Below are 14,992 nucleotides of genomic sequence, written 5' to 3'. Positions count from 1 at the left end.
AAGTGTCTATATCCCAGAAGGTTAGGGACATTGAAATAGTAGGGCTTAATGACTTTTCCAAAGGGATATAGATATTCCATTGATGACAACTGACTGTGGAAAGGGAAAAGCCAAGAATTTTTTAAATCTACAGAATTGTTTCTCCCTGAGACGTTCTGAGGGACTTAGGAAGGGAAAGGAGGAGTGCCTGTACAAGCTGTGCACTTGTTCTAGTGTCCAGTGGATGACAGTTTCCAAAGGTTGGGTTTTGGTTGGGTGGCAACGGAGCCTGGGACATGATGCCCCTCCCATCCCGCCATGCCTTCCCTATTTGTAAAATATGCGAGTCATAGTATCTTGATGCCTGTCCACACTGATTATTTGAAGATGCTTATGTAGCCCACACTAAGTGTCTTTCCTTTGGCTTACTCGTCCCTACCCTGGACATCTCAGCTGGCACGTCCAAGAACTACAACAGCTAGCCACTATGAGGACACTTGAAAAGCTTCCTTGGCCAGCTCATGCCTTAAACCTAGAGGAAGGGCTGTTAAATAATTTAATCTAAATTCCTGCCTATCACAAGCCATCGAATGGCTCCCAGCTACCCAGTCCTTTACAAGAATTCAGCCTCAGTCCTTCACATATTGACTAAAACCGTAGGACTAGCAGGGTTCCTCTTTGTTACGTGTGTTGATTCACAAACACTTTTATATCTACACAGGGTAGAAGATGTTGACAATAGAAACAAGGGACTGTGAAGGGATTTACTTACAGGGTTGGGCCATGGCAATGATCTCTTTAAATAGCTGTGTGACTTTTGTCTGTATCTGGATTTGGTTATTAAGCACTTTTTTAATGATCAGCAACAAAGTAAACAAGTTTATTGCACTTGAAAAGGCCTCTCTTCTCAAGTGACAGGTTATCGCACCTACTAAAATTATTGTGAGTGGAATGAGAAACACTACTATTACAAGGCCAGGGCTTTTCATTGATCTGAATGTTCCTCTTTTAACAGCTTTGGCACCATCAAGGAGCCTTAAAGTAGAAGTAAATTATATTGCTGTGTTTTAGTTTAAACATGAATTTAAATGTGATTTTAAGCCAACTTTAAGGCCAACTGTTTGTAAAGAGGGCCTTAATGGAATTGGGAATTATGCCCAGAGCAAACATATTGCCTATTTGGCAGTGATTAGCAGTGTGTTAACAATTTAGTGTTCCAAATACAGGGTAACTAATTACTAAGATACTTAAATACACTTTCAGATACAGCAGTAGCAGGTTTAGAAATGTAGTTTAATAAAATTTGAGTCTGCTAGCAAAGAAGTTGTAGAAGACAGTAAAAGGGCTTTTCAGAAATATCCTGATGGATAGCTTATAAACTGTGGGACTGCAATTCTTGGGGATGCTTTTCACCACAAAACCTTGTGTTGGGGCGTTTTCTTCATGGAGAGTTGGTGGAAAGCCTTTTGTTTGAGACATATGAAACTATAAAGAGGACAAAACACTGGGGAATATGTAGCACAGCACAAGATAGCCAGGAATGGATAGGACTCCTTAGTAAACTCTAGACCTTGACTTTCCCTGTCCAAACTTTGTAGGGTTACACACTATTCTTTGCAGTTCTCATATCTTGTCACCAGAAAGGGTTTCTGGAACACATGAACCCAAGCAGGGTCATGTTCTGGCTGCTGTTGATAGCCTGCAAATGACCCCATTTGTTTCCGTGCCTGAGCTACTGTGCCCTGCTTGACTCCCTTGTGTATCTCAGGTTTTCTGTACAGTGATCCTGGTAGAAAATGCACATCTTTGCTTTGTCACTGGGCTGATTTGCACCCTTCCTGCACCACAGGCATGGCCAGGGTGTTAAATATCATCCAGAGTTTGCCCTTCAGGGACTAGAGACATCTGACCTCTGTGGGTTTTGCTATGAGGTAAGGTACCACAGCACACCATAATCTCAGTAATAGTGTCCTGAATGTGTCTACAGGAGTAACATCACTGTGTTACATGAAATCCCTTTTCTACCTTGATTTACCTTCATCAGATTTTTTTATCTATTACCAGATTTTGAATTAACTTTCAGGTTGGTGTTTGGGTTTGGGTTTTTTAATTTGGCAAGGAAATGGAGATTGAGAAATAGAAACTTGGCAGTTTCTTCCCCATGAAAGTTTTCCTTCCTTGCTCACCATGCTGGCAAATATTTGTGTACGGCTAATGGGAGAAACACTAACATTATGAAGCTTCACTTACACTCATCTGACTTACAGGTCCCACAGTGACTCCATGTAGGACAAAAGCATGTTCCAAAAGGCATAGGTGGAAAAGCACTGCAGAATTATCCCAGTTGTTTGACTGTGTGGGCCAGGGCAACATCATGGGAAATGCATTATGAGACCTAGAAGAGCCCATAACAGACAGACCTAAGAGCCTCATGTCTACTTCAGGATTCACAGAGAGCATTTCTGCTGAATGTGGTAGTCTGGACACGGCGAAGGATGGATAAGGGTGGTTGTCAGAGTTCTTAGAGGAAATACATTACTTTTCTATTTTTATTTTTTAAAAACATTATTTTTAATTTTTTTAAAAAATCTTATAGCCATAGTGTAGCTTCATTGCTTACGACTGGGGCTCTGTCAGGAAGCTGAACTGCATATGTGTTGCATTGTAGGGGTGGTAGGTGAACTTGTGCATCATGATATTCACAGCCAGTTAGACAGATTTTGGTTTCAAAGGCTGTCTTTTCCTTTTCTCTAATCTCATCTCTATTCAAGAAAAGTGCTAGGACGTTGTAAGCAGTTGTGATATTAGTGCTACTGAAAGAAGAGACGACATGACCGAAGATATCCTCAGGAGGTCCATAATGGTGTGCTAGACCTGTGGGTTTCAGATCATCCTCACAACACAGAGGTTCATGACTGGGTGTCTGTGGTGATGATCTCCTGATCCCCTCATGAATTTATGGGATCCCATGTTTTGGTCGCAAGACCCACACAGATATGGATTAGCCTGAGGAACACAAAGCCAAATGTGCTTTCACACTGCAACGCAATGAGCTTTATCTTGCTTGGTGACCTGAAGGGCAGTGACTGCTGTGCGAGGAAGCTGTTCAGTAGCCAAGAGACCCTAGAGCCATCTCTCAGTCAACAGGGACAACAGTTATGGGGTGGCACAGTCTGCCAGAGCCAAGCACCACAGGGTGACACAGACTGGACACATGTCACACCTTCTTCTTATGTATCAGAGGAATTTAACACGTTCACACACAGAAGGAGACTTCTGTTTAGGGAGGAGAGGTCTGGAAAAGGCTGAGTACCAGCAGGCTGGGGTTATGCAGTTTGGATGCTGTTCCAAGCTACAGAGCATTTGCCCTCAGCTGGTATCAGAAGGGGCTTACAAGAGAGCAGTGACTGCTCCCTTTCCACGACTCTTGACATTTATTCATTGGTTTCCTTGCAGACTTTTTAGACCTGAGGGGATTTTAATTGATGACTAATCACAATAGGATTAGCAGCCCCCTTTTCTCTGGAATGCTCTCCAAGATGTGTTTCTTTGTTTGTAGGCCATTGCCCAGACCTCCACCACCATGACCCCCACCGTCCCCGCCACGACAGAGGCCTACACGCGGACTCAGTACTGTAAGTGGCCATGCGAGTGCCCGAAGTCCCCACCTCGGTGCTCTGTAGGAGTCAGCCTGGTCACAGACGGCTGCGACTGCTGCAAGACATGTGCCAAGCAGCGTGGAGAAAGTTGCAATGAGGCCGACACCTGTGATTTCCACAGGGGCTTGTACTGTGACTACAGTGGAGACAGACCTAGGTACGAAATAGGAGTATGTGCACGTAAGTGATGTACATATATTTTTGACTTAGATATACATTGGCAGCTCCCCTCAGTCTGAGCAATGGTTTAGATTTATCTCATTAGATACCTGACTGTACGCTCATCAGCTCCTTCATTCATCATCTTCCATTTCCTTATAGCTGTCTTCATTCTCAGGGCAGTGGCTGGATGAGAAATGGCATCCAAATTCTTGCTCTTTGAGGCGGTTGAAGCCAAGAGCAAGAAGCAACCAGCTCTTGAAGGTCTTCAGATTTTAAAGTAGATCATTCTGTATTCCCTGTAACAGGAGGAGGTGCGTAGTGGGGTGGGTATGAAGGAAGGATAGGTACACAGCTGGCTTTAAAGACAGGCAATACGGGCGTCTACATGAAAACCATGATATTAAGGAGATGCTTTTGGCTTATTGCCAGTAGTGGATCCCTAGGAAGGGTAGCATGTGATATTCTGTCAAGAGGGTCAGGGATGAGCCATCTCCTAGCAAAGTCTCTTGGGGACAAATTAAGGTCTAATCCATTCATAAATGATTGAAAATCATCACTCTGGGAATGATTAAAAGGGAAAGGATCATGGATACAGCCACACAGATAGCTGAATCAGAAAGGATGATGACCATTTAGCAAATTATTAGAACATATTGGTTATTGCTTTAGATTCATAAACAGGGAAAAGACATTTAGAGGGAAGGTCTTCTAGGCTGGCATATACCTGTGAATGAGGTACTAATAGAAAATGTGAAGGTGGGAGGAAACCTGGAGGAGAGCTGATTGCGAGACAAATAGAAAGAATAACTGATCCACAGGAAGGAGGAAAGATTGGAAACAGTAGGCTTCAATGAACTTAGAAAATCAGCAGAAGTTTCACAAGGGGCAAGGCTGAGGAGTAAAGAGTTTCAGGGTAGCTGGCAGTTCCTTATAGAAATGCTACTAGGAGTGCTGTTCCTCAGCAGAAGAAGGATAGGAAGTGTTGTCAGAAATTAACTTGGCTTTGCATTAGATCAGCCACAAAAAACACTCATGCAAAAAGAGCAGTCTAACCAGAGTTTTGTAGGATATGGGCAAAATAACAACAGGAGAAGATATATGCAAGGAACTGTAGGCTTGAACAGTGATCTTCAAGATTAGAAAGGATCCAAGGATAAGAAAAGAGGATATGAGCTCATTCAAATATATTGTCTGCAGTGTGTGTGGAGTGTTCGTGGGAGGTTTGTAAGAACAGGTTAGACAAACATCTGTCAAGAATGACATTGTTACAGCTGGCCCTGTGTTGGGGGAGGAAAACAAGCTGGTTGTTGTCTCAAAGCTACCTCAGCCTTCTTAAGCCTCTTTAAAGACCTTCACGTTGCTTCATGTTTATTTATTTAAATGTTTGGTTTCTTACTTGGATATTTTTGGGGTTTTTGTAGTCCTCCCATACATCACAGCCATCCAGTATCCCTGCAGCAACAGCACTGTGACACTGGAAGATTGATCTCCAGTTTCCCCAGTGGGTTCTGGAAGGATTCCCAATCTGTACTTTCATATCCCTACTGCCATAACTACACATGCCTTCTTTTGTAACATTTTTGATTTATGGTGAGGGGCACTGTGGCATGGCAGCTGAGGGACATGAGAGGGTCTTTCCATGGTTAGGAAGTGAAGGGGCTTGTCTCTGCTGCCATGGAAAGCTGTCGTCTTCCCCTTGCTTTCAGCATCCAGATGGAGGCACGTGACAGGATCTGCTGACATGTGCTTTTTCGTGCACGGGGTCAGATATAGGCTGTGTCACCCCACTCTGAGCACACCAGCTGCTGCCCTGACCGCATATTCTGGGTGTTGGGGACTAACTGCTGTAAGGAATTTGCTTCGTAGCTGGATGCCAAAAACAAGGTCTAAAGAATCCAGTGCATGCAGGACTACAGAAACAATATAATGTATGGAAATTAGGGATCGTGAAAAAGCTAGGAACTGGTGCTGGGAAAGTAAATAGAGTGAAACTGGAAATTCAAGCTGTATCTGTACTGGCATGCTGAGATGTGTCCCAGGACACCTGGACATCAGATAGGCGCCTGCTGGGTGTCACTACAGCTCTCCCTTTGATGTTGGCTTTTCTCTGCACCACAGCAGAGACAGCAGGGTGCTGAGCACATGACCAGGCAGGGAGGCCAGTGTTGTGCATGTGGGGTCAGGAACAGCGATGTGCTCCCAGATTCCCTAATTTATCATAGATGCAGACTCATCAAAGTTCTGCCTGAAGGCATTCAACAGCCCCTTTGTCTGTTTGGGGATATTTTCATGATGAACCTCTTGATGTATGAGACCTGCAGGAGGTTGAGTTAACACAGTCCAGGAGGGATATGATGTAGCAAAACACCAGGAAATACATTTTCTTGAGCTGTCATAACCCATGTGAACACCTAGAAGTTTAATTGAATTCTCAGCTTTAGCTCCAGCACTGGGTGATGTCTCTTCAATACAAAGGCTGAAGCATTATCAAAATCAGAGCTGAGTATGAACTGGAGATCTGGATCTGTGCTTCAAATTCCAACAACTCTCCTTTCTGTGCAGGACTTTGTGTTTGATGTTTTCATTCAGCCCGTTCTAAAAATAGGAAGCCTTTTGAAGAATTTTATTCCAGCATTTCTATTCGTGTTGGCCCTGAAGCAGACACATTGCAGCTCCATTTCTGGGCAAACTTAAAACTTAGGCAACCTGATCAGTGCATGTGTACTGCCTCCATGTGACCAAACAAGAAACTGAACTTTGAATTTTCCATTAGAAGATTTCTATCACTGGTTTTAAATAACAGTCCATAACTTTGAAACAAAAAAGCTGCTACTATTTGAATTAATGTGATTCCTGCTCATGGACAATCAGAAAGCCAGATTTTTTGTGATTTTTATTTAAAAATAAACATCAAATGCTAATTTTCATGACTTTATAAAGTATTACTTCATTTTCCAAGTAACCTGTTCTGTGATAAACTCTGTGGGATCTAGTTGCCTAAATAGAGGAATCCAGTGCCATTTTAGGTGTTCCTTTGCTACCTTGGCTGTCCTCCCCCCTTCTGCTTCAGAGAGGTGTTGTGAAGAGCTGTGTCATATTTTCAGCTTCATGTAGTACACTCTTATGTCCCTGAAAACCTCAAATTTCACTCAATATTTGTTTTAATTACTTTGATTGCTCCTACTGTGAATAACTTTTACCAGCATGCCATGAAATGATTTAAGTGACCATTTGTGGATAAAATTTGTTTTGTTTTCTAACTCCTTTTTTCCATGAAGCATTAAAAGATGCTTTTTTTTTTCTTTTTTTTTTTTCTGTGATTCAGAACGAAAACAGTTTCCTAGATGGTGTGACCACATTTGGCTCAGCATCACACTGAACACATCACCCTGTAGCACTGTCATGTCTCTGCTGTAGCTCCATTAGCCTAGGGAGCAGCTTGATAAAGAAAAACATCAGCACTGTTTGTTGCCAGCATTGTTTTAATGGTGGTCTGTGTGTCTTTCTCTCTTTTTCTTACCTTTCAGAGATTGTCGGTGTAGGATGTGTCCTCAATGGAGTCAGGTATAACAATGGGGACACATTTCAGCCCAACTGCAAATACAACTGCACATGCATTAACGGGGCTGTGGGCTGTATTCCTATGTGCACAAACTCACGTCCTCCCCTTGTTTGGTGCCCAAACCCAAAGCTGATTAAGATAGCAGGGAAGTGCTGCGAGCAGTGGATTTGTGATGACTCCAAGAAAATCAGGAAGACATCTCCGCGCCACATCTCCTCTGCAGGTACAGTGGAAATGAGGTGGACCTCTCCTTTGTCATTGGGCAACTGAATTCAGAGTCTACAACCAAAGCATCAGCTTGTACTGGCAGACCTGGCAGGTGTCTAGTCTTTGTGTGAACAAGACACAGAGACTCCTATCCAGCATGTAGGGAAGGGTGGGACATGCAAACACCAGTGGTGTTCTTCAGCTCCTTAGCAGCAATATGAGATTCATCAAACATGCTTGTGTGACAAGCACACATCTGCTGGCAATTTGAAGATGTCACAAGTCCTTTTTACTTCACCTTTTTTTTTTTTTTTTTTTTTTTTTATACTCTGGGCCCTCTGGAGAACGGAATGGGCTCGGTTTTATTTGGGACAGAAGCTTTCTGTCTGAATTATATTGCTTTAGTAGCATGATCTTAAAGCCCCTGTATCTTAGTAGTCCCAATTTATGTAACATCTCAAAACCAGTTATTGTGGTAGAAGTTTCATTGCCAGTTGGGCTAAATTGTCTTTGTGTTAGTATAGCTATTTAGAAAATCTGGACTGATGACATTATTGAACTACCTAGTTCATGTATCACATAAGGTATCTCTTTCCTCATACATTCATAGTGAGGATCACTGCAGAGAGATGATACCATTTGTCTCAAACATGGTCTCAAATGCTTAAGATGAGCTCACCTTGCCATATGTCTTAAATTTATCCTCATAACACTCTATGGTACAATGGAGTGACATTAGCCAGATTAGCTCCATGTTTTGGACTATCACACAAAAACAGAGCTCAAAAAGGCATAGGATGCTTGTTGTAAACCAGGATTTTGGTTCCTTGATGGTAAGGGTTTTTTTCCCAATCCTTGGTGTGTATTTTTGTTGCACAAAACAGAACCTTCATCTCCATTTTGTGGGATAAAAACACCAGAGTTTAGGCCTCACTTCTGTCCCTGGTAGCCTTGAACTGTGAGGTAGGTCCAAATTCAAAACATCTACTATTGAAATTGGCCTTAAGTCTTCATGGCCTGTGTCCTAAAACAGGCATAACACAGCTTTCCTTGCCTCACTTCTTCTAAGTAGAAGTCTTATAGAAGTGACACTAGCATTTATTACATTTAATATAATAATTAATATAATAATAAATATACTAGTGACAAACCTTAATGCAGCAGAGTTTCTATCAGAGTTTTGCTTGTGAGCTGCACGGTAAATTGCAGACCAGTGGGGACTTTGGCCGAGGCTGTGAAGGAACCTGAACTGGGGTTGTCAGCTGCTTTCAAAACAGAGCTCACCCTCTTCAAGGGGCTGCCGAGCTCCCAGAGAGCTATTCAAGCTGCTCTTCCTCCCAGTGAAAGGCTGTGGCTGCTTCCCAAGCCCCTTGGCCATCCCGCAAAGACTGTCAACCACTTTCTGCTACATGGAATCAATTGAATGGGCTCAGAAATAAACCTTCATGGTGAGATCAGATCTCATCCCTTTTCTGCACTGGCTGGTGCAGGCTTCTGTAATTGTTTGTATTGTGGCAGCACCTGGGGGTCCCAGACAAGGACCCCCTTGTGTGAGTCTGTGAAGGGAAATAAAGAAATGAGCCTAGCCCCAAGCGCTTGCAGCACTGGAGGGTCTGACACAAGTAGGTCAGCGCAAAGAGGGTGGGATGAGGAGGTTCACAGTAATGCTGAGCCACTTCGTTGTGATTTAATTATTTGAGTTAGTGGCCTGAATGTGTAATGAGCTGAGAAGAAGGTGTTTAATATGGAAAGCTGCCCCAGCTGAATAATGTGGGGTTAATCTGGTCTCTGCAGCATACGAGGGAGAGGATGAAGCCTGGCAGAAGAACTGCATCGTTCACACCTCGCCCTGGAGTCCCTGCTCGAAGACCTGCGGGCTGGGCATCTCCACCAGGATTTCCAACGACAACGACCAGTGTCGGCTGCTGAAGGAAAGCCGCCTGTGCAACATGCGGCCCTGTGAGGTGGATATAACCAAACACATTAAGGTGGGGACTGTTTCTTTGAGCACCCCTTGAGCTTTGCCTGGACACAGGGTCAGCCTTTGTTTGGCAGGATTCAGCCCTCTGAGGGCTGCACTTCTCATGGACTTACTGTGCTGCAGAGTGGTCAAAAATGTATCCTCCCTGTGCTTCCACATGCTGGTTTAAAAACCGTCCCCTGAGAGCTTTAGTTCCAGCTGAAAGGTCCTTCCAAGGAAAGGCAAGCCAAGTCTGTTGTTCTTGCTGCTGGTTCAGACAGACCTGTGACTCAGCTAGTGGAAAGGCGGTGGTGCACTGCTGGACATGACTATGAACTGTATTTTGCAAGTATCCTACTTGCAGCTTTGGGGTTCATGTATCTAAACATGTGAATCTGTCACGCCCTCTAGATCAGGGCTGTAAAGTGCTTCCTAATGACTTCAAAACACTTTCAACATCAGGCAGGTGGTTTGTGTGTCCTACCTGTGTCAGCAATGAATATTGACCTGTCTCTTTTTTCTGTTCTTCTCTGATTTAGCCTGGGAAGAAGTGCTTGGCTGTCTACAGGGCCAGTGAACCAATGAACTACACCATCTCAGGATGCGTGAGCAAAAGTCCATATAGACCCAAATACTGCGGTGTCTGCACAGACAACAGGTGCTGCACACCCTACAAGTCCAAGACTATTGAAGTGAGGTTTCAGTGCCCAGATGGAACTGAGTTTTCCTGGAAAATCATGTGGATCAATGCTTGTTTTTGCAACCTGAACTGCAAGAACCCCAATGACATCTTTGCTGACTTGGCTCATTACCACGATTACTCTGAAATCGCTAATTAAATTGGCTGAATGCTGGAATTGACCCATTGCTCTGATTTTACAGAGGTTTTAAAATAAAAGGAGAATCTTCATCCACTGCCAATGTACAATTTGTTTCTTCCTGAGTTAGGATGTTATATCTCCTTGTTTTGCCACACTGTCTTTGGAAAGGCCTTGAACAAGCAGGAATTTCAATCATAATAGACCTCCATCTGTTAACAGCAGCCAGAAATTCCTCTATGCACAGATTCCAGGACTTAAATGACAGTCCTGTTGGCACTGCTAAATATTAGGCCAGTAGTTTAATTGCCCAAAGGAAAGAACAGTACACTAGTATGATACCAAAAGTATGGCTGACATGAGATTCAGACATCATTACTGTAATTTCCTGAATAATGTGGTCTAAGCTGGAAAATGAACATTGGCATATATGTTTTATTTTCCACATTAGACTGCAGTCTTTGATGCTGCTGACCCTCAGGACTAGACTCTGGTCTCTGTCACACTGAGATCAGTCCTATAACTCCCTCTTCATCATTCTTAGTCTGATCCTACACCATGGTGAAGTTCATGGGAAAAGCCCAGGGAGAAGAATGTTTCCCCTGAAATCTCTGTGCTATGAGTAACTCTCTCACTGCACTAGGCTGGGTCAAAGAATCTCTGTGTCTTGCTTTCCTTGGACTCACCTCGATTTCTTGGAGTATCTTGTGCCAGGGACATTTTCACAGTTTACCTGCTCTGATCTTGAATAGCCTGAATGCTTTGAATCCAAAATGACTACCCCAGAGCTCATATTTTCAGGACAAATTCTCTTATCCATGGATAATGTATTGCTTCTAGGTGAGCTCTGCAGACCTGAAGGATGAATATAGAGAGTCAGATGAGAGATGTGCCCATTTTTTCACATAGAATTGGTGTGGCCTGTGCCTGGGGACCACCACCTACTCCCCGCTGTGGTGGTATCAGCTACACAGGCCCTGCTTCCCACTGCCACCTTGCCAGTGACACATGACCTTTGTTTTACATGTCTGAGGTAGAGGAAAGGAGATGTGCTAAATGAAAAAATAGGTGTTAAGGTTCCTATCAGCTCTGTGGATGAGTGAATGCAAAAGGAAAGGACAACCCTTGGCATAGCTTCTGGTGCGTTAGTTGTAACTGGGCTGCTGCTTAAACATCAGTGTAGAAATTTTCTGGTTTCACATGCAAATGACAGCTAAGAGTAGAAAAAAATGTCATTGTCTTTCCAGGCAAGAAAAAATTTGTCATTTCCGAAGGCTGATGGAGCCATTTTTTTTCTCCAATAAATTGTTAGTACAGTACCCATGCACCATGACATGTTTGCTGTTGCTTCACTTGGGAGAGTACAACTGTGTTTCTGCATAGGGAGCTGTAGTATCTGCTTCCAAAATCCCTGGTGGCACAGCAGAACTGCTGAGTGGAGGTTGGACTGGGACATAGCTGAATTTTGGATGATGCAACTGTTTTAAATCAGTTGGTTATTTTGATTTAGTTGGCAGGTTGTCTGTCTTCATCTTGATAACCCAGAGGAAGCTAGGTTAGTTCCCGGGAGACATAAATCTTTCTGGCTGTGATAAATTAAAGCTTCTTGTAAACAGGCTGAAAATAATGCAATAACTATTTAAAAACGTCTAGGAAAAATGCTGCATGTCTTCAGAAGCTGTTAACTTCAACAGCATCTTTGTACACAAGGATTTGGCTCATGGATTTTTCATAGAGCTAGGTCATTCCTTAATTTAAAGCTATTACAATTTCTTTGTTGAAGCTTCAATGAAATCCCCAGGGGCAGAAAAGAAAGATGATCCCTGTTTGGATCTTCCAGTGTGGTGCAAAGTGCCTCTCCTGTTTGTTCTTCTGGTGATAAGCAACCTGAGGACACCAGCACTTTGCAAGATTCTGCCTCATGATGGCCCTTGGCCTGGATGATGTGACAGGAGAGATCACATCTGACCTAGTCTTCTCCACCCAAATGAGAGCTCAGCACTTGCAAGACTGAGCATGTCACATTTTAAACTCCATCACCTGGTAAAAAAAGGGCCATGGGAACATATGAAGAAGAGGCCTTGGCCAAGTTGATAATGTTTTCCAAAAAGGAAAATGGTTTGTATCGAGGCACTTGGTAGGGTAGGGAAACCATACTAGGACCTCTTTCTCAATCAGATCCCTTAAATATGACTTGGAATCCTGTGTTCTAGTTCTTGCCCATTTAAAATATCATATATGTGTGTGTATATACATATATGTATATGCATATATACAAATAGATAGATATATACACACATATCTGTATATCTATGTATATCCATATATAAATTATTATATACATGCATTTATAGACTGTAGCATATAATATTATACATAAACTCATATAGGAACATGTCCATGAATATATATGTGTATATTTATATATACATATTCCTGTGGTACATAAAATGGAGCAGATATAAAATGCATATATATATTTATATGTATCTTTTTCTGTCTTACATGTACACGTAAGGAAACAAGAAAACAGGATCAGAAGACATACCCAAAACTGTAGCACTTAATAGATTGCTTTGCTTTGCAATTAGCTAACACTGTAACGCTGTAATCAAATGCTGCAGTGGCTGAAGCACAGCTTTCATTGTGAGATAAAAGCAGCTATTGTAAGCTAATGCATGACCAGCAGCTCCAGTCCAAGTCAGTTTTTAGTGAAGTGAATGCCTGGAAACCACAGATCTCGCCCGACACACCCGAGAAGTTTCTGTTTCTAGCCTGGTTTCTTAAGGGAACAAGGCATATGCAACTGTACCGTCCGTTTGCGGACTTGCCAAACAAAGTAGGCAGAAGAGTAGGTATCTCAGAAGGATTGTGATTCCTGAACTAAAAAATGAAATAAAAAATAGGATAGGGAAGAGGAACATCACACTGCCCCTAGCAAGCCCATAGACATCTGCCAGGCAGCCAACGTGTCCAACAAGTCCGCAGCATGGCCCAACCACAACACCAGCATTAAGGGAGTTTTGAGCAGATGTGCCAGTTGGAAACAAGCAGCCATGGAGGGAGGGAGTGCTGAAGGCATCACGGATGGGAAATAGTGGTTATTACACTGCTGTAAAGAGTTCTGTGGGGATGTTGGACATGGGTCTATAGGAAACCAAGACTCATCAGCTCTACTGCTTGTGCAACTGCTTGTCTGCCTAGTGACACCGAGAGGGGAAGAGAAATAGTTGTAGCCAGTGAACCTGACTTGCAGTTTGTGGTGCATGAGAGATCCTTTCTCTTAACAGATGTTTAAAGGATCAGTCCTAGGACTAAGGCAATAGACTAGCCTTTAGATTCAGCGCCATAGCTCCCTGTGCACTTGGGCAAATCATGTATCTTTACAAAAGTACTTATGTAGTTACTGTTTAAATACATTAAGGATCTAGATCCTCAAAGGCTTTCATGGATCTATCCCTTTGCATCACTTTTCCTGAGTTCCTCAGAGCCAGAACAAGGCTTTACTGTTCATTGCCTCCGCTGAGAGTAAAAACTCCCAGCAGGAACTGATGCTCACTGTACGTTTGTACAGTGCCTCATACAATGGGCCCAGGTCTCTGCTGGGACCTGAAAGCAGTAACATCATCTGAGAAAGCAACAATAAGAGCATTGAGGAGATATCAGGATCTGAGCTGGTGCTAGACCCCCTTGGTGCAGTGTTCCAGGGAAAGGCTAGAGAAAGGATGGGAGTGACATCAATACAGGCTGAGCTGAGACATTTTGACTCACTCCTGATCATGACAATCATCCTGTTGGCCTTGTAGGCTGGGACAAGGATGAAGGATGGGATTCTGAGGGTCAGCTCATGCTGATACGAATGGCAAGATGCCATCTAGCTCCAGTCACCATAGCCATTGGCCTTCTGTAGGGACTTTACCAGAGCCAGTATGATGGCTCAAGCTGCTTTGTTCGGGACCCCCAGAAAGCAGGTTATCCACTCACCTGAAGAACCAAGCATGTAACCTATAAAAATGCCTTTGCATGGAGCGTTGACTTGAATTTAAAACACCTTTTGGGTGTGCATGCAGCTGGAAACAGGGTGTAGTGCAGTTGCTTTATTTTTGACGTGCTCAGTAGGATTGTGCTGTGTATATGCAATATTCCAGGAAAACCCCAACATTCAGAAACACTGTGTCATCTTGTAAATTAAACCCTGAGATTTTTTTTCTCTCAGTTTTTTGAAGGCGTTTTAAAACAAGTAGTTTATTAACCTGATGGAGACAGAATGCTCTCATGAACTACAGGCACATATCCATACACATACCTTTTCAAACTGTGATTTCTCAATTTAAACAGTTCTACAGAGCTATTTATGTAAGCTTCATATGCTAAAATATATGAAAAATTAATGGGAAAAACAGATTGGTTTGGCAGTGTCAGTCTGAGTTAGTCCAGCTATGTAACACATATTACTTGTTCATACAGCATCATGCTGAAGTTTTATAGGTGGCATGCAGCTGCTATGGTTTAAAGATATTAAATAACCTCATAAGTGGTAAATGATTAATGAATCTATGACTGACACCTCATTTAGAAGCTTAGACAAGCAAAAGAAGGTGAAATATGTTTGTTACTGACATTTCTGTTCCAATCTCCTCACCTG

General features: G+C 42.9%; 1 protein-coding gene across 1 annotated transcript in view; it reads left to right on the top strand.

Annotated features, from left to right (window-relative positions):
• Positions 1 to 10,433, top strand: part of CCN4 (cellular communication network factor 4) — a 35,519-nt gene extending 25,086 nt beyond the window's left edge. Inside the window, exons 2-5 of the mRNA XM_074897570.1 lie at positions 3,539 to 3,818; positions 7,328 to 7,585; positions 9,364 to 9,557; positions 10,069 to 10,433. Of these exons, the coding sequence (XP_074753671.1) occupies positions 3,539 to 3,818; positions 7,328 to 7,585; positions 9,364 to 9,557; positions 10,069 to 10,368 (1,032 nt within the window). The 3' untranslated portion in view covers positions 10,369 to 10,433. The remainder of the gene's footprint in view (positions 1 to 3,538; positions 3,819 to 7,327; positions 7,586 to 9,363; positions 9,558 to 10,068) is intronic.
• The last annotated feature ends 4,559 nt before the right edge of the window (positions 10,434 to 14,992 follow it).

Source organism: Athene noctua, chromosome 2 (assembly GCF_965140245.1).
Source record: "Athene noctua chromosome 2, bAthNoc1.hap1.1, whole genome shotgun sequence".
Taxonomy (NCBI): Eukaryota; Metazoa; Chordata; class Aves; order Strigiformes; family Strigidae; genus Athene; species Athene noctua.
This window is presented reverse-complemented; position numbering and strand designations above follow the sequence as displayed.